A 26,359-nucleotide genomic window follows, 5' to 3' on the forward strand; every position below is an offset into this window, starting at 1 on the left:
TGGGCAGAAATGGAATGAAGTATAATTTTAAAACAGAAAAAATTACTAGGGGGGTTTAGAGACAAGGCACCCAGGTCTCGCCTGTGTGTCCTGACCTGGGTCCCCTTGCTGAACTGTGACTACGGTGGCTGGGCGTCTGTATGCACCTGTTGTTACCCCAAATAACTAAACTATAACCCTAAGCACAGGGCTGGGCACTGGGCCTTTCAGGGCTCCCAGGATTCCCAAAGGGCAGCTTGGGCTCAGAACCACTGACCCGGGCTGTTTCTAAGGCTGCAAGAGGGATCCCTGGGGCGGGAAGCAGACTCCATCCCAGGCATACTGAGTCAAAATCTCTGCAGGCAGGCTCCATATCCTGCCCCCTCCAAAGCTTCCTGGGTAATTCTCAAGCACACTACATTACAGAAACCACCGTGAGAAAGAGTTGGGGGGTGGCAATGCCTGGTAGTGGAGGTAAAGGTTGCCTCAGACAGGTGAGCTTGGAATCTGAGACAGGCCTCCCTGACTGGGGTCCAGGCCATATCAACGAAGGTCTAACGAAAGGAACAGGCTTCAGGAAAAGCCAGATATACTCAGAGCTGGTAGCAAAGGCCCCAGCATGCGCACATGACTTAGGGAAGAGATTGCTTTTTTCTTGGTGGGAGGTCGGCTCTAATCTACCCTCCTTTACTCTTCCACACCCCTGACCCCTTTTCTCCAACCCCACAGAACCAGCCACTGGAAAGAGGCGCCTAGCAGTCTCTTTTTCATTGACTTATCCTTGGGAAATAATTATTTGGAAAACTGACTCCTTGGGGCATCTTGGGCCAGCCAAAATCTCCATCCCACCCCAACACACACATGCACACATGCAAAGCCACCAGGCACCCAGGCCCTCCTCGTCTTGGGACAGAAGTCCGGGGAGAGTGGGCTGGGGCTGCAGTGTGGGACTTCTAAGGCTGAACAAATGGACTAAATCACAGAACAAAAGACCAAGGCCGCAGAAGTGCTCATAAATCATTTTCCCTGACGCAAGTTCGAGGGCCTTGTCCAAGCTCTGCCCCTTTGAGATGCCCAAAGGGTATTTGCTAAGGTTTATACGAGCCTGGGTCAGTACCACTTAGAAAGTAAACTCATCTTCTACATGGAATCTCACTAGAAGAGCTGAATAAATAAAAGTTTTCATTAAAAACAAAAACAATAGAAGCTTCCTGACTCTTGCAACCCTGCACGAATTACTGGGTTATTTGAAAATCTCAACCTCGCATTCCCATCAAAAACGACCGAAGACGTGTCCTCATGTCTACTGCAGCCTGAGCTCGGCTGGCCAAGGAGCCACTCTGAAGGGTGCAGCTAACTGGAGAGGAGCCTCGTTTCCGGCAGCTTAGGCAACTTGCCCCAAACCCTGCAGCTCCGAGTGGCAGAGAGAGAACTGACTCTGCTCATTCTTTCAGTCTCAACCTATGTGACCTCAGTTCCTCCAGAAAGTCTCCCCCACCTGCAACCCCACCGCCTCTGGGACCAGAGGCCCCACCACGTCCCCAGAACACTGACGACATCCGCCTGCATCCCTCCTGTACAGAGGCGGGGACTGGCTGTCCTGCTCACCTGTATCCACACCACACCCCACGCAGGACACCTTCAATACACATCGCTGCCCAGGGCCGCTCTCGGGGAGGGGGCGGGAGAATGAAGGAGGGACAGAGGGAGGGAGACAAGGAGGGGAGGCCAGAGCGAGCGAGGGCCCCTTCTGTCTGCAGGAGAAAGTCAGGTCCTCAGCTTGGCCTCAGAAGCCACCCCCCTGGGCCTCAATGATCATTCACATGTCAGCACCTGCACAGGAAAGGCTGTGCCCTCGGTGGCCCTTGAGGGTAAACAGAAGAACCAGTGGGCAGAAGTGGGAGAGAAACAGGGTGAAGTAGGATGGAAGTGTTTAAGATGCCAGCCCTCTGGCTGGGAGAGCCACAGCCTCAGAATTGGGTTCAAGCACCTCTAAGCTCTGCTCCTCCCTCCAGGCATTTTTTTAACCCTAACCCAACGATGTGTTTTTACTGATTTTTTTAGAGAGAGGAGGGGGAGACAGAGGCAGAGAAAAATAGAGAGAGGGAGAGAGAAACATCGATGTGAGAAGCACTGATCAGCTGCCTCCCATACATGCCCCGACTGGAGATCAAGCCCAAAAGCTTTTGGTGCCCGGGATGATGCCCCCCCATCTGAGCCAGGTCAGGGCATATACTGGGGCTGCAGGCTCCTTCCCCGGGGGCAGCCTTGCAGGAGGAGGCCAATCTCTGTTTCTCTCTCTTCCTGTCCGTCTTCCTTCTCCTCTCTCTAAATAAAAAATAAATTAAAAAAGAAAAGAAACTGCCACTGGGGAGTTTGGGTATAGAATCACAGATTACTCACAATCATTAGAAAAGGCTATCTAAATACCTTTTCCAGCTTCATACCTGCATGAGGCGGAGCTTTCCTTACACACTCCAGGCAAAGCCACCTACTGCAACAGATGCAGACTGAGGATCCAGCCGTCTTGTGTTCAGCCGGACACTAAGAAGATACACAAAAACGTGAAACGGTGCAACTCTTCTCACTAATTGCTTTGTTTTGGAAAACATAGTTAATTTTTTATTGAAAAAATATTAGTCATATTAATAAGCAATGGTTTATTATTGTTACTTTTACATGAATTAGTAAACAAATCTTTTCAAAGTATCTGCTTCAATTGCTATTAAATATTGATAGCTATAACCCACATAAACCAGAGCTCTCTGGGGCTTTGATAATTTTTAATAATTGTATTATAATGTATTATCAATATGTAGTAATATACATTAATATATAATATAATAATAACTTTGATCCTGAGACACACTGGGCTTCCCCGCTGGACTCTGGCTGGTCTCTGTCCCCCATCAGGTCCTGTCTGACCCACGACACTTCCCGGGTCACCCCTCCCCACAGCGCTGGCTTCCGGGCTCCGCTCCCGTTTTCACGGTCTAGGCACTACTGTAACAGTCACACAGTTGTCTGTGTCCATGAGTTAGGTTTGCACATGGCCACCTCCCAGTGTCTGTGTCAGGATGTCAGGGAATTCCCTTTCTGATGGTTGTTAACAGGTCTAGATCCACGGAACCTAAAACAAACCAACATCTGCCTGCGGCAAAGGAGAGTGAAATGCGCCCTCTAGTGGGCGGACGCGCAAGTGCACAGAGCACAAAATGTGTTTGGACTCCCAGGAGAGCTCTGGCTGCCACCCCGAAAATTCAGACAAGATACAAGCAGAGGGAGATTATTCACTTTGATTTTTTGATAGTAAGTTTTTTAAAAAGAACTAAAAAAATGTGAAACCAAACCCAGTTTGGACTCTGTGAACCTGTGGCCACACCTCCGCACGCTTGGAGAAAAATCTTCCTTCTTAAATTCTCATGAGTTAACTGTACATCAGCTACCCCAAATCAACTGTCTTAATTACACATTATTGATTAAGTAGCTATAACTCTAAGTATTTAAAGCATCCACAGTGATGACTAGAGCGGAAATGACTATCACCAGCTCCGTCTCGACATGAGCACCGCTCTCCATTCCCATCCCAGGCACTGAAGTGGCCTGAAGAGAGCTGCGGGGCCCTGAAGGGCGCGCGCCGGCCCTGGGCGCTGTCCAGCTGCGTGCGCCGCCGATGACGGGATTTAACTCTGCTGCTTTCTCCGGATGACGAGAGAAAACAAGAGAGAAAACACACAGCCTTCCACCCATCAGTCAACACCGCGGCAAGGACGCGGGGGGATGTCTGAGACACACAGTTCAGTTACGAAATGAAGTTACAGAACAGTGGGTAGTAAAATCTAGTTGATGTTCTCAAAAACGTGCATTTGTACATCCAGGTGAGCACAGGCGTATGTTCTACACGGTAAACCACGGTCTGTTACTTCCGAGAGGGAACATGCATCATTGGAGCAAGTGATGCATCTACCTCTATGCCGTTCCAATGTTATAAGCAATTTAATTCAAAATAATCAAATACAGGTTGTTAGTAAGTTACAGAGGTGATCACTGATTCAAAACATCTCAGGAAATGGAAATGATTGGCGGTTTCTTCAACTGGGGGATCAGGAGGCTTAAATAAAAACAAGGACCTTGATCTAGCTGTTTTGTTTTTAAACCGAGAGACTGGTATTTGGGAGGGGACGGGTTTTAAGTGCCTTTATCAGAAGGTGCACGATGTCTGGCTCCTTCGATGGTGACACAGCCTGGGGGATGCACAGCACCCTCGGCCGCCTCGCCGAGCTCCGGCAGAGACAGTGCCTCCCTCCTCCGACACCGCCTGACCAGGTGATCGAGGTGTTTCTGTGAAGAGCTCAGATGGCCCATGGTCACAGCATCACCTCCCAGCTCTGAGTTCTCACAGCGCCGGCCTTGGCCTCACAGTCAGGGGAAGACGGTCCTTTAAGTGAAAAATTAACTGGCATCATTAATATCAGTTCACAGTGGGAGGGTTGTTAGAAAACTAAAAAAACCAGTGGTATTACCAAATACGGTCACTGCGGAGCACACTCTTCCAATTATAACTTAAGCTCAGGTACAAAATGACAGAAATTACACGTCCGGCCGTCATCCTGATCCGCACACACAGTTTCTCCAGGTCCACAGCTCAGACAGATGCAGCGACGGGCCCAGAATAAATTCCTGTGGTCGACAGTGACAGGACGCTTCCGAGAATGCACAGGTCACCGCCCAAGCACGCTGAGCTGCTCACTGATGACATTTAGCTGGACATGTGACCGCTCGGACGCCAGCCCCCTCAGCCCCCCAGGGAAGGTGAGCGTGGGTGACCGCACCTTCGGCGTCGCTTGCCTCCCTCCCCGCTCTTCTCACTTCCCCTCCTGGTCGGAAAGATCCCACGAAACTGAGCGTTACACTTGTCAGAATCAGACAGCGCGGGGATGGCGCAGTCACAGGGAGATCAACATAAACAAGAAAACAAGCAGAGGAAACACCTCCCACGGAGGCAGGCTGACCACAAGACGTTCAAGAATGCAACTCCTAAAAATCAAATCCATTAAGAATACTGTCGTTTGAAACCGAGCACATCAGAGCTAGACTGTTTGTATGACCACTGCCCCTTGCGGCAGCGCTTTGACGGCGAAAATTGGAGGATTCCTCAAAGAACCGGTAAAGTCCTCAAAAACCCATTTCAACCAAACACTGCACTGTGCCACCTACGACGGGGCGCCACCTACGACGGGGCACCACCTATGATGGGGCACCACCTACGACAGGGCACCACCTACGACAGGGCGCCACCTACGACAGGGCACCACCTATGATGGGGCACCACCTACGACAGGGCACCACCTACGACGGGGCACCACCTATGATGGGGCACCACCTACGACAGGGCACCACCTACGACAGGGCACCACCTACGACAGGGCGCCACCTACGACGGGGCGCCACCTACGACGGGGCACCACCTACGACGGGGCACCACCTATGATGGGGCACCACCTACGACAGGGCACCACCTACGACAGGGCACCACCTACGACAGGGCGCCACCTATGAGGGGGCACCACCTACGACGGGGCACCACCTACGACAGGGCACCACCTACGACGGGGCGCCACCTACGACAGGGCGCCACCTATGAGGGGGCACCACCTACGACAGGGCACCACCTACGACGGGGCACCACCTACGATGGGGCACCACCTACGACAGGGCACCACCTACGACAGGGCGCCACCTACGACAGGGCGCCACCTACGACGGGGCACCACCTATGATGGGGCACCACCTACGACAGGGCACCACCTACGACGGGGCACCACCTATGAGGGGGCACCACCTACGACAGGGCACCACCTACGACAGGGCGCCACCTACGACAGGGCACCGCAAACAGCGGGAAGCAAATCAGGCAGCAAACGGGCTCAGCGACCCACTAACCGCACAGCGGGAGGAGACACACCTCCGGGCCTCGCAGCTCACCCCCAATAGAGTCCAACTGAAATCAAATTTTAAATGTAAAGGGTAAACCCTAAGCGCGCCAGCAGTGGTGATGATTACTAGAGTAACGACGGTGACGCCCTGCGTACAAGGTGCGGAGGAACATTCAGAGGGTGGGGGGAGAGCGGGGGCCACTCCGCCCACATCACCAACTCCCCACGGACATCCTTCGTGTCACTACGGCCACCCCGCCCCTGAGTTTAACAAAGTTGAAACCCCAAATGGGAATTCAAGGAGAGGGAGCCACCCGGTCACTCCACCTTCCATAGCCACGGGCAAGCCCGGAGCCGGGGAGGGTGACCCTCTGCGGTCTGGAAGCCTGTGTGACCACTTTCCCCGTGCCCAGCGCCCCAGCTCCAAATTCCAAGCCTAAAATACCTTTTACCCCAACCGTGGTCCTAAAACAAACAGCAACCAAACCAGCAACAGCAGCCAAGAGCCCGGGACCTGCTGCAGCAGAAAGGAAGCTGACGGTGACGTCCCCCCCTGACTTCTAAGACCAGCCTGTAACACCAGACAGGCGCTGGGGACTCGAGACCCGAATGGTGCCCCCTCTTCCCACGTTACCCATCAGAGATGCCTTTGGGGACGCGGCACTGGGGTGAGTGGCTGTCTCTAGAGTCACCCTGCATTCAGTCTTCAGCGGTTCTGAGTCAGGAATGTGACCCGGACACTAAGCCAACTTCACAGACCAATGTCACTTCAAGGACAAGGGAGCTGTGAGTAAAGATGAATGAAAAGCATTTTCCACGTCGCCCTCAAGAGAACAGGTCTGGTGGCTGCAATAAAGAATAAAGCGATCCGCGCGTGTCATGAGCCAAAAAGGTATTTAGAGACACGACGCTGGGCCCAGGAAGGACTGGCCATAAGTGTCAAAGGTAGGGGGCCCGATGTTCCCGCTGGCAACTGACAGACAGAAAATTAACTGATTTAAAAACGCAGCCTGGCCGGTGTGGCTCAGTTGGTTGGGCATCTCCTGTGCACCAGGAGGCTGCGGGTTCAATTCCCGGGCAGGACACATGCCTGGTCGTGGGCGTGATGCCTGGTGGGGGGCGTGCAGGAGGAGCCAATCAACGTTGTGCTCCCACATGGGTGTTTCTCTCTCCTTCCTTCTCCCTTCCTCTCTCTACAAAAATCAATAAACTATTCTCTTTTTAAAAATGCAAGTGTTGCCCGGCCGGGTGTGGCTCAGTGGTTGAGCGTTGACCTAGGATCCAGGCGATTGGGGTTCGATTCCTAGTCAGGGCACATGCCCGGTTGCGGGCTGCCGCTGATCAATGACTCTCTCATCTTGGATGTTTCTGTCTCTCTCTCCCTCTCCCTTTCTCTCTGAAATCAATAAAGATATATTTAAAATAATAATAAATAAAATAAAAATGCAAGTGCTATAGCTCTAATCTACTCTGCAGCGATAATCTTGAGGTGGACACTCTGGTGCTACTTTTACAGATGGCAGGCCAGGCCACCAAGGATTCTTCCAAGATGCTCAAGGCAGAAAGTGGCAGAATCAGGACTCCATCCAGGTCCAGATCCGGCACTTCCAACTCCAAGATCAGGGTGTTTTGCTCCACCCGCCACACCCTCCCTGGTGAATGACAAGCAGGTGAATTTGTCACATCTGAAGAACTCAAGCACTAACTATACAACGTTACGACGTGAGAAACTGAGTTATCTCAGGGTGGTAACAAGGAAAAGGGCTCTATTAATGCTAATTTTTTCTGCAAATTTCCTTCATAGACCATAATCTAGAAGCCACTAGCACGACTACCCAAGACAATACTCTTTATGATTAAAAACGGCATGTGCACAGGACAGTTCAAATAGCCCATCTACAGTAAGATATGGGCAGGTATTCACTGAAAAATTCTCTTTCTACCCAAAACTGTAGTGCGGATACGGGGATATATACTGACTTGGATAAAGAATCACCTCAAACAAATGCCCTGGAAGCCCATGGTTTCTCTGGGGCGTAGGGGGTGTCTCCCCGGGCAGAGCCCGCCGGGGGTCCACGGTATTCGCCTGCTCTCCTTCCTCAGGAACAGAACGGGGCACACAGCCCTGCAGGGAAAGACTGCACTTTCTAGCCTGGCTTGTAGTCAAGTATGACCATGGGACAAAGTTCTGAAATATGGAAAGTAAGCAAAACTAGGGTGAAGCTCCAGGCTGTTTCTCCCCACTGTCTGGAACGTGAGCTTGATGGCTGGAGCTCAAGCAGCCACTTTGGACAATGAGGTTTAAGCCATGCATTGGCCGATAAGGAGCCTGGGTCCTGGAAGATCAGGGGCCACCGTATTAAGCCTAGACTATGCCTCCAAATCTGTTTGCAGGAATAACCTGTCTTTTCTAAGTTGCTGTAAAAGAGGGAGTAGAACCTAATTCTAACTGCTACAGCACTCATGACTTTTACCGCTTTGCAACATTTTCAAGCATCTCAATTATCCCAAAAGATGTCATTAAATTCTCAAATCTTTAATTTAAATATTTTCTTTAAGTACATGTATGACCATATGTATGCGCAGAGTTGGGGACATTGTTGCAAAATTAAATGGCAGCAAAAAGCCCTACTCCGGGGTTCACTAGGTATTATAAATAATAAATGCCAGCTCTTAGGTAGTTATTCTTTTTCAAGCGCCTGTCATGTTTTCTCTTACAACCTGACTAGAATTTCTTTCTTCAATGCTGTCTACAGTCATCTAGCTTTCTAGTGTCTTCTTACAGGCTGGGAAGCTTTGGCAGTCTTCTTTGTCTACTGCAGCTGGGGTAGCATTTTAAAGATATTCTGGTAACTACAGTCTCTCTCTTAAAGTACTACCTCTGGTAGAAAACGTAACCCTATAATAAGGCAATTAAGATTATCAAGTTAGCCCAGCCTATGTGGCTCAGTGATTGAGCATCGACCTGGGATCCAGGAGATCGGGGTTCGATTCCTGGCCAGGGCACATGCCCGGGTTGCGGGCTCGATCCCCAGTCGGGGGCCTGCAGGAGGCAGCCGGTCAATGACTCTCTCATCATTGATGTTTCTCTCTCTCCCCCTCATTCCCCTCTCTGAAATCAATAAAGATATTTTTTTAAAAAAAAAGATTATCAAGCTAGGGTGGGTGCAGGGGAAAGGGGGGGAAAGGGTCATTCGTAATACTTTCAACAATGAATTTAAAAAATAAAAAAGAATTATCAAGCCAAACAGCTGGACGTTGCCTCTGGAACAAGCCACCTCCCTTTCCAGCAGCAACACTTATTAAATACCACCTGGTCCCGCAGGTAACCAGATAATAGACATGCAGCCACAGCACGGTCTTCAAACTTCTGGTTATCGGTGATACTTAATGCTACATAATGACAGTAACAGTCCCAGTCCTTAACGATTCCATTAAAAATAAGCCTGCAAAACTAACAGCAACCACGCCTGGCAATCTAAATACACTCACCCAGCAGCTGTGTTGGGAAAACTAGCCTGCGTGACTATTCAGGGCCATAAAGAACGAACCACTCTAGACATTTAAATACCTGTTCTAAATGTGCTATACTTGGCTTTTTGTCCTATGTTTCCTCATCTGTAAACTGGAGATAATTATACTTACCACACAGGGTGGTTCCCCCCAAGATCACAGGATTTTTTAATATGCTTCTCAAATAATGTCCCAATAAATGGCAGGATAACAGTATTTATTATACAATTTGCTGCCTCCTTAAGGGTACATAAACATAATTCAACTTCCATGACGACTCGGATCTATTAGTGTGCGTCGTCTTAGAACAACCTAATTATTTAATTTCCTGTTAAATCAGATTCCCTCTAGAACAGGGGCATGTGCAGACAAGCCACAGTGCAAGCATCCGAGGCCTGAAAACCGGGAGCACCTCTTGAGACAGACAACAACCTTATTAAATGTTTTCTTCTTTCAAGATTTCAGGGTATCCCAAAATTAATGCCACAACTTTGGGGGCTCTGTCACCAATAAATGAGTATGAGGACCAACTGAAACAATGACTTAGGGTCTGTATTTTTGTGGCTGATTTTAGTACCTAAGTCATAAAGGTCTCGGTGGGTAGAGGACTTGCCCAGGGCACAGGTGCAGACATGTACTCTGAGCACGGGGGAAACCGGGCTGAAGGGCTCCGTCAGTCCAGCACCACACACAGACCAGGTAACACCCAGCCCTGAGCGCCTGCCCAGACCGGAGCGACGGCCAGGGATGCCCTGTGTGCCCACCCAACACACACACACAGTCACATACAAGCACACACAGAGTCACGCACACACACAGTCACATACAAGCGCACACACAGTCACATACAAGCGCACACACAGTCACATACAAACACACAGTCACATACAAGCGCACGCAGTCACATACAAGCGCACACAGTCACATACAAACACACAGTCACATACAAGCGCGCACACAGTCACATACAAACACACAGTCACATACAAACACACAGTCACATACAAGCACACACAGTCACATAAGCACACACACTCACACACTCACACTCGCACACCCTCAAACACACACAGGGTTACAAACAAACATACACATACACACTGCTACATACACACATAGTCACATACAAACACACATACACACACAAACACACACACACACCCCAAGCAAAATACATCAGAGGCCAGTAGCCATGTGTTCTTGACATAAAGGGGCCCCAAGGAAAGACCAGCAATTGTGGGCTCCGATTTAGGTATTGGCCAGAGAGCAGGTGCCTGAGAAGTTAGGTACAAATCTCTCTTACATCTGGGGCACGTCACCTTCCCTCTCCGGGCCTCATAAACGAATAGCAGCGTTAAGTGATATGAAAGTCCCCTGCAGCGGGGCACATTGGTCCTTCTACAAGAATTCCCTAAAATATCATCCTATAAGGAAAACTTGCAGCTCTCACCCCTATCTAATAACTTACAAAAGGCTTTACAGAAGAAAAACACTCATCCCCCGACCTGCACGCCTCAGTCGTACTGGGGAACAGGCCAGTCTGCATGAGGCCACCACCAACGAAGACCTCACGGGCCTGCGCCCTGGGGAGCTGCATGAATTTTTAAGTCTTTGTGTCAAAATTATGAGAGCAAAAATATCAGACACTCAGCAGTGCCACAGCCATACCGAAAGAAGGGGTCTTTCTCTGTAAGAGATGTGAAGCAGAATTACCAAACAAAATAAATGTGTTTTAACACCACTCCCTAAAACACGGGGAAGAATTCTCTCCCGTCTACACCCTAAAGTAAAAAAAAGAGTTGATCACAAAATCAAACACAATAAAGGTCAAGCTCAGACATAATCTGGACCAGCAGCAACACCAGGACTTCCTGCCATAAATGGAGAGTAATGGGCTTTTACACCAGAAATTCATTTTGATAGAAAACTCTCCTCCCAGGCCCTGGAAACGAGCTGGGGCAGCCGCCACCTGCCTCCGCCCAGCAGGGCCCCCCACGCTTTCCCCCATTAAGGATTTCCCTAATTCCGCACGTCACTGAAACAAAGGAAAACGCACCGAGGAAAACATCGTTAAAAGGTTAACCATCAGCATGAGTTAAACGTTATAGGACTGCCAGTGTTTTTGGAATTTTTTGAACTTTAAATTTTGAAATGAAAAATGTGATTTCAGCAAATGCTCTTGTTAATCTCCACGCATTTCCAATGCACTCTGTTTCTGAAGTTTATAAAGCATGCGCTTCGATGATGACCCCACATAAATTTTCTTCATGGAACCAGATTAGGTTTGGGAATCGAGGAGCTGCCCTCCGCCCAGGAGCAGTTATATTCGGGGCTACGTTTCATTACCGTCAATCTTCCCTCCCACTGTCTTTCTATAAATATAACCTCAAGACAGTGCCCCATCCCTTCACTCGGGCTCCCCAAGTAAGCCCTAGAAGCAATCTTGGAGCGTGTCCTATGATATTCAGAAGAAATCAGTGATTCAGGACGAACAGCCAGCAGCCCCTGGACCTTAGGGGGAATTAAGTAAAAGAAGTCTCTGGAACAGTACACAAAGGAACAGTCCCACCACTCCTGCCTTTTTTGAACGGGGCAGAAATCAGACTAAATTAAAAAATGTTTAACTTCTTCCTTCAGATTAAATGAGCTCAGAGCCTCTCTGGGCAAACAAAATTCTGCATTTTTTAATTTTTTCAAAGAGGCAGGCGATGTGCTGATGGAAGAAGCGGCCAGAGCTGGTGGTCTGGGCTGAGGAGCCGCTGGGGCTGCAGGCCGGGAGGTGTGAAAAGCCCCTGGGTCCTGAGAGAAGCCCCTGGGTCCAGACCCTGAGAGAAGAGGGTCTGGATCTCTCGGTCCTCACGTCGGCCCTGATTCTCTGATGAGCCCTTTCTGACGACACCGTATCCAGCGCACATGGCGTTTAAAACAGGCCAAGCGGCGGGTTGCGGGGCTGCAGTCCTTAGCCAGGTCACCTTGCCGTCCACCCGGGGAGTGTGATGGGTAAACCCTGGCCTTGGTCCCTCAAGTCACAGCAATGCCCCAGAAACACGGGCGTGTCCTAGAGAGCGCAGGGAGCCTAGGAGGGCCCTTTCCTGGGCCAGGCCTTGTATCACTGAGCTTTCACAGGCGTGAGATGCACCAAGCTCTCCAAGCTCCAGACCCACCCAGATCGCCCCGCGGCCCCGACCCTGAGGCCGCCGCCCCCCGCGCCTCCGGCTCTCTGCCGGTTGAAACCGGCCTCTCCGGGGAAACTGCGCGCCCCTCGCGCCCGCACTCCGGGCTCCGCTCTCCTACACCTGGAACTGGCTCCAGACAGTCACCGGCGATCGGCAAATCCGCAAACTCGAGGTCGCTCCCCTCAGCCTTCACTTCGGTGGGCTTTCCTGAAACCCGCACTCTGGGTGCGCCGTCCCCCCGCCACTCGCGCGCTAACAGCTTTCCTGGGGCGCGGGCAGGGCGACGCCTGCCGGGTGCGAGGCCCGAGGGCAGCCCCAGCTCCTGCAGGACGGGCGGCCCCCGAAAGCTCCAGGCCAACAGGACTAGGCCCAGGTGCTCACTAGGCGGGCTTACGGAGCGGCCCAGCCCGCCCTTGTCGAGAGTACACGCTGATAATGACGCCGCTCACCAGCCGCCTCCCCGACCCCCAGCCACCGCCTCTCGGGTTCATCAGAACCAGGACCCAGCCCAGCCCGGCCCTGCAAGCCCTCCCCTCCCCTCAGCTGATACCGGGCCCCGATTCTCCCCTGCTCCCGATGCTGCCACCCACACGGCCCCTCCAGGGGGCACACCCATGTCCTGCACTAACCGTGAAGCAGATGCTCCCAAACTCCTGCTCGAGCCCTGGCCCCAAGCCTCAGACTCTCACAGAGGCCTGGCTGCTCCCACGGGGACACCCCACAGGCGCCTCCGGCGCAACGCGTCCATCACTCGCGGTCCCCAAACATGCTCCTTGTCCATACTCTCTGCCTCGGTTCACAGCATCTCACGGCCACCAGCCCAAACGGGGAATCCTGCTCGCTACCAGTCCTCCACCTCCCTCACTGGGCACACGGCCAACACCCGAGGCGGCCACCCCGCTCCCCCACGGCTCTGGGGACCCAGCCCCTCTGCCCCAGCCCTGCGCCGTGGCCAAGCTCATCACCTCTCGCTCAGCAACTGATTTCTCAGCGGACCCCACGTCCCCTCTCTCCCCACTCCTGTCCTTTTACACTCTTGTATGGTTCGGCCTTAAGGATCTTCCTAAAACACCAGGCTCCCCACTGAGTACAGCCTGAAGTTCAAATTCTTCTGCTGAATCTTTAAATTCTGAGTGGCCACAAACTCCTTTGTTCGCTAAAACCAACTGAAAACATCAAAAGAGAAGTGAGCCCGGCCGGCGCGGCTCAGCGGTTGAGCATCGACCTGGGATCCAGGACATCACGGTTCGATTCCCGGTCAGGGCACAGGCCCAGGCTGTGGGCTCGATCCCCGGGGGGGCGCACAGGAGGCAGCCGATCAATGACTCTCTCATCATTGATGTTTCTATCTCTCCCTTCCTCTCTCTCAAATCAATAAAAGATATATTTTTTTAAAAAAAGAGAGATGTCAGGGACCAGCTGAGTAACTTCCAGACATCTCCCTGGAAGACGAGATTTGACTGACACGGGAAAATCAAATCTTGAGGACAAGTGAGGTAACCACACAGAGAACTTGGGGTCAATCTGTCCCAGACAATGTTTTCATCCACAGCTCGGCACCCGTCCCACACGGACCCTCCAGGACAGTCTCACTGGCTTGCTCCCTGGGACACACCTTACGAGTTCCTGCCTTTTGGGGGGCTCACTCTGGTGGCTCTTCATCATCATGACCCACTCACCAGCCTCCCAGCCCGATTTCTTCCTGTGAAATGTCTTCATGGACCACTCAGGCCTGGACACCCCACCTTCCTCTAAACAGACACAGCCTCACCGTTTATTCAGACTCCCATTCGGTCATTTTCTATACGCCACCTGTCCTGCTGGGTCGTCCACTGCTTAAACTTTAGGGTAATTAAACTCTGATATTCTTCCCTTGTCTGGTCATTTTGCCCAACAAGGTCACAAGGCCTTCAGAGGCAGATGGCAGGTCTTAAACACTTTTTGGGATCTGTGCTCAAGCCCGGTGTGGTGTCCTGTATATAGAATATGTCTGATACAAGCCAGTCAACAGCCAAAAACCCATAGACGAACCTAAAGCAACTGCTATATTCTCAGACTACCCGTGACATCCTAAAAGAAGCCATCAGAGCTAAGACAGGTCTTCTATCACCTACGGGTATAGCCGAACCCTGGCCCTCTGGGTGGTTAGGGTGAAGCCGTGCACCTGGAGGGAAGGACGTCCCAGGAGAGAAAGCTCTTCAGTAACATTAGTCTTATAGGTGTACTCAAGCAACTTACTCCTGGGAAACAGCTAAGACTTTAAACACGTTTCCTATGGCCTTAGAAACCAAGCACGTTCAATGGTATAATTTAGCCCCCAAGGAAATGAAAAGGTTCGGGGTGGGGGGTACCCCACCCTCCTTTTATAGAAAGCACAGGGATGCACACAGCGCATACACACACCTACAGTATCGAGTGGTGTTAAAATGCCACGGGGCATGACTAAGAAGCAACGCCTAACACGGCTCTGGGGGGCAGTGAAAAGGGTGAGAAACGCTGTTGGAAGCCACTTCTTAGCCCCTCACAGCTCTAGAGACATGGAACCCCACAGGGACAAACCGAGAAGGGAACTGGTCAGATAACAGTTGCTTTTGTGTTTTCATGGTCTCAAAGTTTCTTTTGTATCTTAGATGTTAAATGTTCATTTTTCCCCTGCCAAAGGGAGGGTACCCGGGATAGGCATCTACGTGAAAAGAATTCCTATCAAGAGTGATCTGGACATTAAGGAATTAAAAGGGTTTTTTTAAGAGAAAATTGTTTTTTTAATACGTGTGAGAAAGTAGGGAGGGCTGAATTGGGATTGAATAGTTATTTATACCTGTTTCCTGTTTAGCCTTTGACACAGTTCAGCTGGGATTTCAGGCAGCTCTGGGGGAGATTTCCCAGAATAGCCCGAGGTGGGGTCTGCGGGGAGGGAGGACCCCAGACTACATCCTGCAATTCACACCCTGGGAACAGGCCTGCGGACCAGCAACTTCAAAACAAAACACTAAACATCGCGCACACTTCCTCTGCCAAAGCCCGTTCTGAAAGCCCGAAACACAGGGGGAGGAAAGAGAAATCACTGGACGTGTTTGGAAACAAAGGCAGGTAGTGAGAAACATGAACAGCCCCTTTTATTTTTTTAAATTAGCCGTAAATTCCTCTGCATGATCTGAAAAGGGGGCCCTGGGAGACGGAGAAAGGAACACCGCAGCTGCAACATGAGTTTGGTGTCCACCTGGCATGTTTATCTCAAGTCATTGCCTGACGCTTGCCAGGCTGGGCAACCATGAAAATGAAGACCCCGAGCCAGGCGCAAAACGTGAAAAAAAATGAAGTAAAAGAAAATCTAACAACAGCAGCAGAGCTGCGTGAGCCGGCGTGAGGGTCGGTAACCGTGGAAGGGCACACGTGAGGCGGATGGGCTGGAAGACAGAGCGCTGGCCCCGGGGGCGGGCTGTTCCGTACGAGGCTCCTCGCGAAGACGCGAACTTCCCGGGGTTCACCCGGCTAGCCTGGACCCGCACTCACACCCCAGGTCCCTCAGCCGCTGCCCAGGGAGCCTTCCCTAGGCCTCAGGCCTCCCTCCCACCACCAGCACCCCTGGCACCGAGCCCCACCCACCCATCACTCTGTCTTAGCAATTTATTACCTCATCTTGAAATTATCTGTTTGCATGTCTGTTGCTTCCAGAACCCACTTCTCATCCATCCCAGAAAAGGTGGCATGTTTCTGATGCGCAGAACATACTAAATGGTGGTGGTCAGAGCTGAACTCTGAGTAAGAGCCACAGCGCACTGAAGCCAGGAGTTTACGGAACCGAGACCTTCTCAGAAAAGGAAATCCCGCCGCCTGGGCTCTCCAGCCCCGCATCCCGCCAGTCCTCTCAGCCAGCACTTCCCAGTGCACGGGGACCCCTCGCTGCTCAGAAGTTTCACCTGCTCATCTGCAAATCCTACAGAGGACGCCCCGCCTGGTCGCCAACAGTTTCCCATTACCCGTGTGCAAGCAACGCAAGCTGGTAACAAATTAATAAAGAAACACAAGGGGCTCGGCTGGTGTGGGTCAGTGCTTGAGTGTCGACCTAAAAAGAATGTTCCAGAAACAAAGAGGAATGTGAAGAGTTTGAAACATGCAAATCATCCTACAAACACATGGAAACAACCAACTTACTGGCGCAGCCGACCCTGGGACACGGGTTTCAACCGCACACGTCCGCTTACATGTGGATATTTTTCAATAAATACTGCAGGTGTATTTTCTCTTCCTTATGACTTTTTAAAATTTTGTTGAATTTATTGGGGGGACATTGGTTAATAAAATTAGACAGGGTTCAGGTGTACAGTCCTATAATACATCATCTGTATACTGTATTCTGTGTTTACCACCCAAAGTCAAGTCTCCTTCAGCCCCCTTTAGTCCCCTCTTTACTCTCTCCTACCTGCTCCCCCCTTTCCCTCTGGTCATCACCACTGTTGTCTGCGTCTATCTTTTGTTTTAGGGTTTTTCCTTAATCCCTTCGTCTCTTTCCAGCCCGGAAACTGCCCTCCCCTCTGACAGCTGTCAGTCTGTTCTCTGGATCTATGAGCCTGTTCCTATTTTGTCTATTTTGTTCATTAGAGTCCACATATAAGTGAAATCAGATGATCTCTGTCTTTCTCTGACTGGCTTATTTCACTTAGCACAATATTCTCCAGGTCCGTGAGCATTTTCTTTTCTCTACCATACTTTTTGTAAGAATACAGTATGTAATACACATGCAAAATATGTGTCAATCGACTGTTATTGGCAAGACTGCTGGTCAACAGCAGGCCGTTAATAGCTGGGTTTTGGGGGAGTCAGAAGTGATATGGAGATTTTCCCCTGTGTGAGCATTGGTACCCCTAACCCCAGTATCATTCAAGGGTCAATTGTAATAAAACATGCAAATTAAAAATCATTTAACTATGAATTCAACAGATATATAAAACCAACAGGATACTATTTTATCTTAGATGGTAATCATTTTGTTCTCTTTAAATTGTAACACTGAGGAAAGAGCGAAGACAGGGCGTTGTGGGGGAGGAACAAGCTTTGCTCTCCCCTCAGGGTTCTGCCGGCTGGTCTAATAATCAAACAGACATGAGACAGGTTAGCAAGAGAAAATAACCAAACTTAATGCTTACGTATGTATGGGAACCCCACATACATGAGTCGGAGATCCCACAAGCAGGAGGGGATCAGAGAGAGAGCAAGAACCTGGGTACAGAAGACATCCTGAGCTAGGGATGAGCTAGCACCTTGGGGCTTCAAAGGGTCATGGCAGGACAAGAGCAGGCGTTTAAATAGTAGAGGTTTGTCCCGCCCATAGACAGTCAAAAGAGGTGATCTCTGATAATCCCTTATCAGAGGCCCCTGATTCAAGTTCTTCCAGGTAGTTTAAGGGAGGGGCAGAAGTTTCACTTGAGCCTGAAGCTAAAATTGCCTTTAGCTCAAGTAACCTGTATACACAGAGGCGCATCTTGGGGTGACTGGTTCTGGACCCCACAGAATATATAAAATGGAGTCACCTTAACCAAGTTGCTAAAATTACTAACATTATGAATGTTGAGGCATGAGGATACTGTCTTTGTTCTAACTAGCCTGGGAACTTAAACTTTCTTGAACTTTCTAATCCTGCGTCAATCCCTGGTTATGCATCTGGACCTCCAGATAAATCCCGTGATCGACCCCTGAACAGCTCACACATTCACCTAACATACATCATCCAGACCTCCTGCACCCATCCTCTGAACCACCTGACATCCATCACCCAGACCACCAGGCATGACCAGACCTCCTGCACCCATCCTCTGGACCACCTGCCATCCATCACCCAGACCACCAGGCATGACCAGACCTCCTGCACCCATCCTCTGGACCACCTGCCATCCATCACCCAGACCACCAGGCATGACCAGACCTCCTGCACCCATCCTCTGGACCACCTGCCATCCATCACCCAGACCACCAGGCTTGACCAGACCTCCTGTACCCATCCTCTGGACCACCTGGCATCCATCATCCAGACGGCCTAACATCGACTGATAACAGTCTGGACCAAACCTCGGGCTAAGAAGGCAGGATGGATAATTCTCAAGAATATGCTTTTTACTGTATAAGAACGTTTAACTTTTCCTTCTTCTTTGGAACACTCTGGGTTGTTGCCTAGCTGTGTTCCCAGTTTTCAAACTCCAAGATCCTGGAATGAATATTTATCATTTATTTCGAGCAAAGCCTCCAGGCTCTTTTGGAGTTTGGCGGACAAAGTCTAGAGCCGAGACTAGAAGATCTACAAGGGGGCAGTCCCTGTCATGCCTGGTGTACAATGTGTCTGGAGGGACACAAGTAATAAGTGCGCGTTACATGCCGTTGAGTCGGCTCCGACTCCTGGCGACCCTATGAAGTGTGACGTCCACAAAGTCCTGTCCCCAACAGCCCTGCTCAGCTCCTGCAGACTCCCGCCTGTGGCTTCTTTCCCGGAGTCCATCCGTTTCATACGTGGTCCTCTTTTTTGGTGATATCTTTCCTCTTTTCCTGGCGCCTCCTGTCTTTCTCAGCATTATTGTCTTTCCCAAGCCCTGTCTTCTCCTGGGCTGCCCAGGTAAGACCCCTTCAGTTTTGTGGTTGTGCCTCAGCCACGTTTCAGGCAAGTTTGCTCTGGGACCCACTTGTTCGTCTTTCTGGTGGTCCAGGGTATCCAGAGCTCTCCTCCAACACCATTTTAAATAAATCATGTTTTCCCTCGCAGCCTTCACTGTCCAGCTTCCACATCCGCACACAGTCGCTGGGAACATGGAGCTATGGTGACCTCAGCCTTGGTCTCTATGACACGGCTTTGCTCTGTGTTGGGGAGGAAGAGACTTAACGTGGTCCATACCTTAGACTCAATAATTTCACACCTAGGGACTCAATTTAAAGAAATAATCATAGATGTTTATATTGGAAATGAATTCTTGCATATCACCCCCACACACCCCCACTAAGGCAGTCCACCCCCAAAGCCCGGGCCCGGCAGACTGCGTCAGCAGCAACCCTCCACCCAAGAGGGACTCGCCACAGCAGCCAACACCTGACCAGATAAAATGGGCCACCTTCCTCTCCACTGGAACTGCTATTTGGAAACTAGGTCACGCTTATTAGCTTCTAAGGTAAGTGGCCATATAAGGTCAGGGCCAGTGACCATGTGGGGCCAAGTGCAACTATAAATAAGTAGATGAGTGGTTTAATTAATTTTTTTATTATAATAATTAAAAAACAAACACAAACATTCTGGGTAAGAAATAACCAAAGTGCCGGGATGCTCGTCAGAAAGGAGGCTCCTGGTTTCCCGGGGTAACAGCTGCCTCCTTTCCTGAGCCCACACAGAGGAAGCACCTCCGCAGAGCAGGGTCAGGTACCTGTTTTCAGACCACAATTGCCAGTTTCTTCTCTCCCTCGGGTTTCTTTTCAGAGCCTCATATAAACAACTGAGTATTGACTTACATTATTTGCTGCCACCACAATAACACCTTGTGTTTGCAACACATACTTAAGTGGAGGTGGTGAACTGTGTGCACGGAGCAGCGAGTCAGCCAGACTGTCCGCCCAGCTGCTGGGCTCAGGGCGCGTCAGAAATCAACCGGCCCTCCCCTCAGGTGGACACTGAGGGAGGGACATCAAGTTTTTATTTATTCATGTGTTATTTCTAACTGGTCCCACTTTAAAAGGAGGATCTGAAGCAGCTTACTATTAAAGAGAAAACTGGGGTGTTGGGGTAAGAATGAAGGGGATCAGTTGGCCATCCCAAAACAAGCCTCTTTGGGACACTGATTATTTTAGGCTGGTTCATTTTAAGAAATAGCAACCCTGGGAGAAGCTCTGGAAACCAAGCGGAAGGTCCCCTGGGTAAAAGGACACAAGTCTGTAAGGGAACCTCCAGCTGTCAGGCTGTCCCCTCACCGCAGCAGGCCCACCTCACTGCCCACGCGGGAGGCACACCAACCCGGACCGACCCGGCCCTGCCCACCGCGCTTCTCCTGGCCCCTCCCGTGACCGACTCGCACCCCTAAAATCTCCTTTCCTCTTCGGCTAAAGGTGGATTTAAGGGGTGGCTTCCACCATTTGGGTGAGTTCCTGGGGTTTCCTCTTTCAGGTCAGAAGGTAACTCATGTGACTTTTCTAGGCCCCAACAGGAGAGAACCAGGGACTAGCTGGACCCCTTCTTATCACAGCACAGCCCCCCATCAGCTGTGGGAGAAAGCTGGACCCCTTCTCATCACTGCACAGCCCCCCATCAGCTGTGGGAGAAAGCAGGACCCCTTCTCGTCACTGCGCAGCCCCCCATCAGCTGTGGGAGAAAGCAGGACCCCTTCTCGTCACTGCACAGCCCCCCATCAGCTGTGGGAGAGTGCGTGGACCTGCCTGGGCCGGGACATCCTGTGGGGATGACGCCTTCCTCCAGCCACACCCACCAGCAGACCGCACTATTGTTTTGAGTACCTGGTGTTTATCATTCCCGGCCTAGCTGCACCTGAATTAACAAGACAGATTTCTAATAACGGTCTAGCATGCTCAGCTCAGCTTCATCAAAGTGACTCAGAAGGCCTTCTAGAACAATCAGCCGATTCCTCAAGGGTCCGGATGCTGTCTCCCCTCTGCAGCCTCGCAGTTTACTGGGCGGACAGTCGATGCACAACAAACCCTGGTCCAACCGGACTGGGCATGTGTTGGGTATGGAAATACTGGGGCTGAATGTGCCATTAAACCTAGAGGACTTCAGGAGTCTGGTTTTACTACATTTGTAATCGTACAGCACAGGCACTGAAAATACCCTCAGAATAGCTAGTCTAGTCCCTCCTTTCATGTCCTGCAGAAAACTCAGGCTCAGGGCAGGCAGGCGGATCATTCCACACTTGCCAGGTATCGCTCTCCCCCCGCACACGCTCCCTCCCTCACATACACACAGGTACCATCACCACCACCTTTCGGGGGTACAGGGAGGGGTCATTTTCTCCTATCATCTACAAATAAACAAGCAAAAATTCCAGCAAGATGCTAGTAGACTGGATTCCCATCAAATTGAGGTTCCACATTAATTGTCCCAGAGGATAATGGGCTGTATAAATTCATAATTTAAACAAGTTAAATGAATACCTAGTTAATGTGCTAAGTCTGTGGGAGGTAATGACGTTTTCAGTCCACGACGTATCCTGAACACCTCCGAGTCCACGTGCATTCTGAGATGAACACTTACGCGCGTGCTCACGGCCACTCCTCTTCAGGATCTGACATCAGCCCCTCGTGTAAGAAACCCATTTCCCCACAAAGCTTTCTGCCCGTGAAACATCATCTCCCACACACACCCAAACTCAAATGGGGGTTCCTGGCTCCCCTCAACAGTCTTCTCACAGAAGATTCAAGCCTCCGCCCAAGTCTCTGGTTCAGAGCTGCTCGAAATTACGGCTGGACTCACGAGAAGCAGAATCTGGGTGGTTTTAGTGAGAATTTCAAAGTCACCATTTTCAGAAAAGAACAGGCTCCGATTACAAAGTATGTTGTCCAGCATCATTCAACTACCCAGCAGGGCCCGACTCCCCTGCCGGTGGATCCCTGCCTCGGGGTGCGGGCTTGGAGACGGCCAAGGACCGGTAACTGGAAAACCGCCTCTTCACTGAAAACGGGCAGACTCCCGCTACCCACTTCCATCCTTAGACGACACCAATCCCTCATTTCATACCTATGCCTAGAGCTTGCTGGGGTGCCCTCTATCAATAAAGTAACGGTAAGATATACTGACTTTCCTCTGCCAAGGACAGCGCAGAGCCTTTTCTGGTTCTCTTCATGTGATCTCACTAAAATGAACATTTTTCAGGTACCGAATTGGCTTAAAGTTGTATCTAATTCCTACATTAGCTCACCCACCCCCCAAAAATACTCAGTTTGCGTTCCTTTCAATTAAAAGTGTAGGCAGGAAATTAGATGGTGAAATTCAGTGAAAGGAACAGGCACTTTCATTCCTCTTGCCAGGAATGGGCAACACAAAGCGGCGGTTGGAAATAATGCGCATAAACGGAGTGGCCGCGACCTGCCCGCTTATCTTCCCGCCCGGCTGGCTTCGGGGCGGCAGGAAGGGGGAGCGATAGGCGAATTTTCCACCCTGCTGCCTGCGATTGTCGGGGACATTTAGGCAGAGACTACAGGGCCAACAGCAAAGCGCTGTTTAGATTTTAAAAATAAAAATCACATTAATCATAAGCTGAAGTGCACTATATATTTATAAAAAATAAAAGTTCTAATATTAGTGGTTTTGTGATAACCCACCCAGAGTTAGCTGCGGTCTGAACCTGCCCCCGATAAAGCTAAAGAATGGCTTTCAAATGTCCCGGGTAACCCATCACTGTCACTGCCGACAAATACAGGATTAGAGGCCATTAAAACACAATGAAGCAAATGCCGCTTTTCTAGCCCACGGTGCAGACAGACAAGGAATCACCACTGGAAAGATAAGGACTGAAGGGGAAGGTGGCATTTTAGTCTCAAATGTAAAAGATAAGATGTCTGTCCTCTGCTTCCAGCCCGCTGTCTACACCCCGATGGCCCCGGGCAGAAAGGAAGCAGGGAACTGGAGCCCACAAGGCACCTAGTGAACCGATATGGGCCCAAGGGCAGAACGGCAGGGGCTCCATTTGGAGGCTGCCAAAACCACACCCAGCCAGCCGCGAACACAGAGGCTTCCTCGGGGTCAGGCCCTGATCCGACAGAGACCGCTGGGCCACACGCACAGAGCCCCCTGCTTCTGCCTCGGGCTCTCAGAATGTGTCCCCGACATGGCACCTCCACCCCCACGTCTAGGCCAAGGTCGTAAGGTCATCTGTCCACTAAACTGTTCCCGTGTGTTCCTGTCTCAGGTACAGACACGGCTCATCTCTCCCGGCCACTGACTTTCAAGTCACGTCCCAACTCTGACTTATTGTAATACCCACATTTGTAAATAAAACTGTCCGTCTCTCCCATGGATAAGAGCTCTCCAAATAACACAGAACTGGAAAAACATTACTCGTTTTTCTTAAAAAAAAGACAAGGTTCCTCTTCAGTCTCACGTCATCTTCTATTTTGTTGAAAGCGAAGAACCGAAAATGACTTATCTAGTCGTGTGAGAGTCATTTAAGTCCTGAACACCGACACCGGATTCTTATTTTCCTTTGTTCTGCGTCCCGCAGGTTTTACACGCGAGGCTGAGGCCAGCACATCGTGATGGGATTCAGGAGGGAGAGCAGCCACTTCTCCCTTCCCTGGAGGGGGAGTCGTGAAAGGGGACGTGATGGGAGAGAATCTACACAAACGGACCCGTCTCCTTCCGTCCCATCAGTGCCCACGAGCCTCCCGAACGCTCGCCGTGTATCCCAGGGACGCATACGTGCCATCTCAACACCCCGCCTGGGCTCTGCCGGTCCCTTCCTTCCTTCCTCGAGGATTCACTGAGCACCCGCAGCATGTCAGCAGTGAAGGAAACGAACTAACGCCCTTCCCTCGTGGACCGGGTGGCGGTGCACACCGGTGGGGACGGTGAGAGCAGCGCTGCGGAGCTCCCGGCAGGCCCTCGCTGGCCCCAGAGGAATGAGGAAGGCACAGGCCCACTCTCCAGCACTCAGATCCACTTTGTGTATTTTAAGCTAGTGTTGAAATCAATTTGGGCTCTACAAAGCGGAGACCAAACCATCACGACGTAAAGTTATCTTTCCCTCTGCATACACAATATTAATCTATGGGCTCTGCTTAAAATCTAAACACAGCTTTGTCTCCGAGCTATGGATGTGACTAAACCATAGCCTGGACAGGACCGTGTTCTAGAACAACTGTCCATCACTGACAAAAACAAGTGACTCTTCTATCCAGAGAAAAGTCTAGTCCTGAGGACTAAGCACTGAGCATTCGTCAAGAATACAAACTCCACCATCCGTGAAAACGACAATATAAAACTGCCCATTTCCCTGGGTGGAAATTTCCATCACTAGGTAGACTCTTGTTGAGGCCACCGTGTCATTTACATAGGAAAATTAAAAACGTTTTGAGTTCCCGAGTTAAATGACTCTAAATGTTTCTTATCAAGAAAAGAGCCTCCCCACCCAACCCCACAGCTACAATTGATAATCCCCAAAGGAACTGCACAAAGGCCCTTTGTGACAAATGGCCCTCATGTAACTACTGGCCAGTTTCCTCCGGCCTCTCTCTTTTGTTTTGCCATTAAAAAAAAAAAAATAGGTTATCTACAGTCAGGAGATGAGAACGTTATGTTTCATCTATGAAGCTGAGTCAATGGAAAATATACAATTAGAATGTCTTCTCCACTGGAGATAACAGAGTCATAGCCACGAATCATGTAAAGGCTGCCGGCGGAGGCAGGAGAGCCGTCCACCTCTAAAAACAGAACAAACAAACTCTGCCTCCAACTGCACAACAGCCTAAACCAAAAACCGGCCTGGGGTAGACAGTACTGCTTATTAGCGCCGGGATCCGAAGGCAGAAAAATAGTCTCTAGAGTTCAATCTAGAACAAGATCCTGCCAGTCTAAAAACATCCCACGACGCCCGCAAGCCACACGGGACTTGACAGCGCCTTACCTCTAAGCACGCCACAAAGGTGTAAGGAAAGAATACAGGTGATGAAGTGTCTAGGGGACACCTGAGGCTCTAAAGAGGGGAGTCTGTGGATTCTGTGAAGCCAGAACACGTCAGCCCCAGATTCAGGTTAATTACGAATTTAAAAGACATCTGTCAGTCACAATGGTAGGATAAATCAGCATCACGGACCCCTGATGAGATGCACACAGGACGACATCACCTACATAAAATTCCAGCCAAAAATGTTCAGCATGAAGCTAATCAGGAAGAAACAATTACACAGGTCGAAGCTGAAAGAGATTCTGCAGAACAGCTGGCCTGGCCTTTTCAAAAACATCACTGAACAAAAGACAAAAAATGTTGAGAAACTATTTGAGATTAAATTCAACAATTATACTGAACATCTACTATCTGGGAGGCGGTCAAGTGTGGTGGCTGGGGGTTTAGAACTCAGTATAAAGGCAACTCCGATCCTGGCTCCCAGTCCTGCCCCGCTGCACGGTGAAGACCTTTGGCCACACTACGCCCTCTCTGTAAAACGCGGAGAGTGGCAGTTCCTCCCCTGCAAGGCTGTGGAGCTTGACTAGTTCACTATAAAGGCCTCAGCACATAGTAAGTTCTCAGGAAGTCAGTGTTGAAAACAGTGACAACGGTCAGGAGCCATCAGATGCTGAGGTCTCTGCCCTCACCGTCCACTTGGAGCAAAACTGACAGGCCATTCATCCTAAGACAGTGGGACACAAGCACTCCGGCTGCCCAGAGGCTCCAGGCTGCAAAGAAAGGGAGCACCTGGAAAGAGCATTCAACCAGGTGCCGGAGGTCATGGACAGCTTCCCAGGAGAGCGGACAGCTGATCGCTCCAGGATGCGAGATTAGCACACACAAAGCCCGGGGAGGGAAAGCAGCCCAGACCAGGAGCCCAAAATAGCCGTGCGTGCCCGGAACACACAACGCTGGGGCGGAGGGTTGGGCAGAGAGAAGGCGAGGGCGCGCAAGGCCAGCTCCTGGGGCGCCTTACAAACCACAGGGAGGATCCGGCTTCAACTTGAACTCAGAGCTGGGGGAGGCTCAGAGAAGCTCCAGCACAGAGGCCTGCAGTTCACGGACTGCTGGCTGCAGGGTGGCTGGACCCAGTGGGCAAGACCTTGGAAAG

The 26,359-nt window shown here is 50.6% G+C and overlaps 1 protein-coding gene across 2 annotated transcripts in view; it reads right to left on the reverse strand.

Annotated features, from left to right (window-relative positions):
• The window catches only part of ARL15 (ARF like GTPase 15), a 261,941-nt gene that overhangs the window by 207,736 nt on the left and 27,846 nt on the right, over nt 1–26,359 (reverse strand). The window contains exon 2 of one of the 2 annotated variants that reach the window (XM_081132258.1): nt 2,427–2,523. The exons of the other annotated variant lie outside the window; for it this stretch is intronic. Within the exon in view, the coding sequence (XP_080988384.1) occupies nt 2,427–2,432 (6 nt within the window). The 5' untranslated portion in view covers nt 2,433–2,523. The remainder of the gene's footprint in view (nt 1–2,426; nt 2,524–26,359) is intronic. 2 annotated transcript variants of the gene reach the window in all.

Source organism: Miniopterus schreibersii (assembly GCF_964146895.1).
Source record: "Miniopterus schreibersii genome assembly, chromosome: 3".
Lineage (NCBI taxonomy): Eukaryota > Metazoa > Chordata > Mammalia > Chiroptera > Miniopteridae > Miniopterus > Miniopterus schreibersii.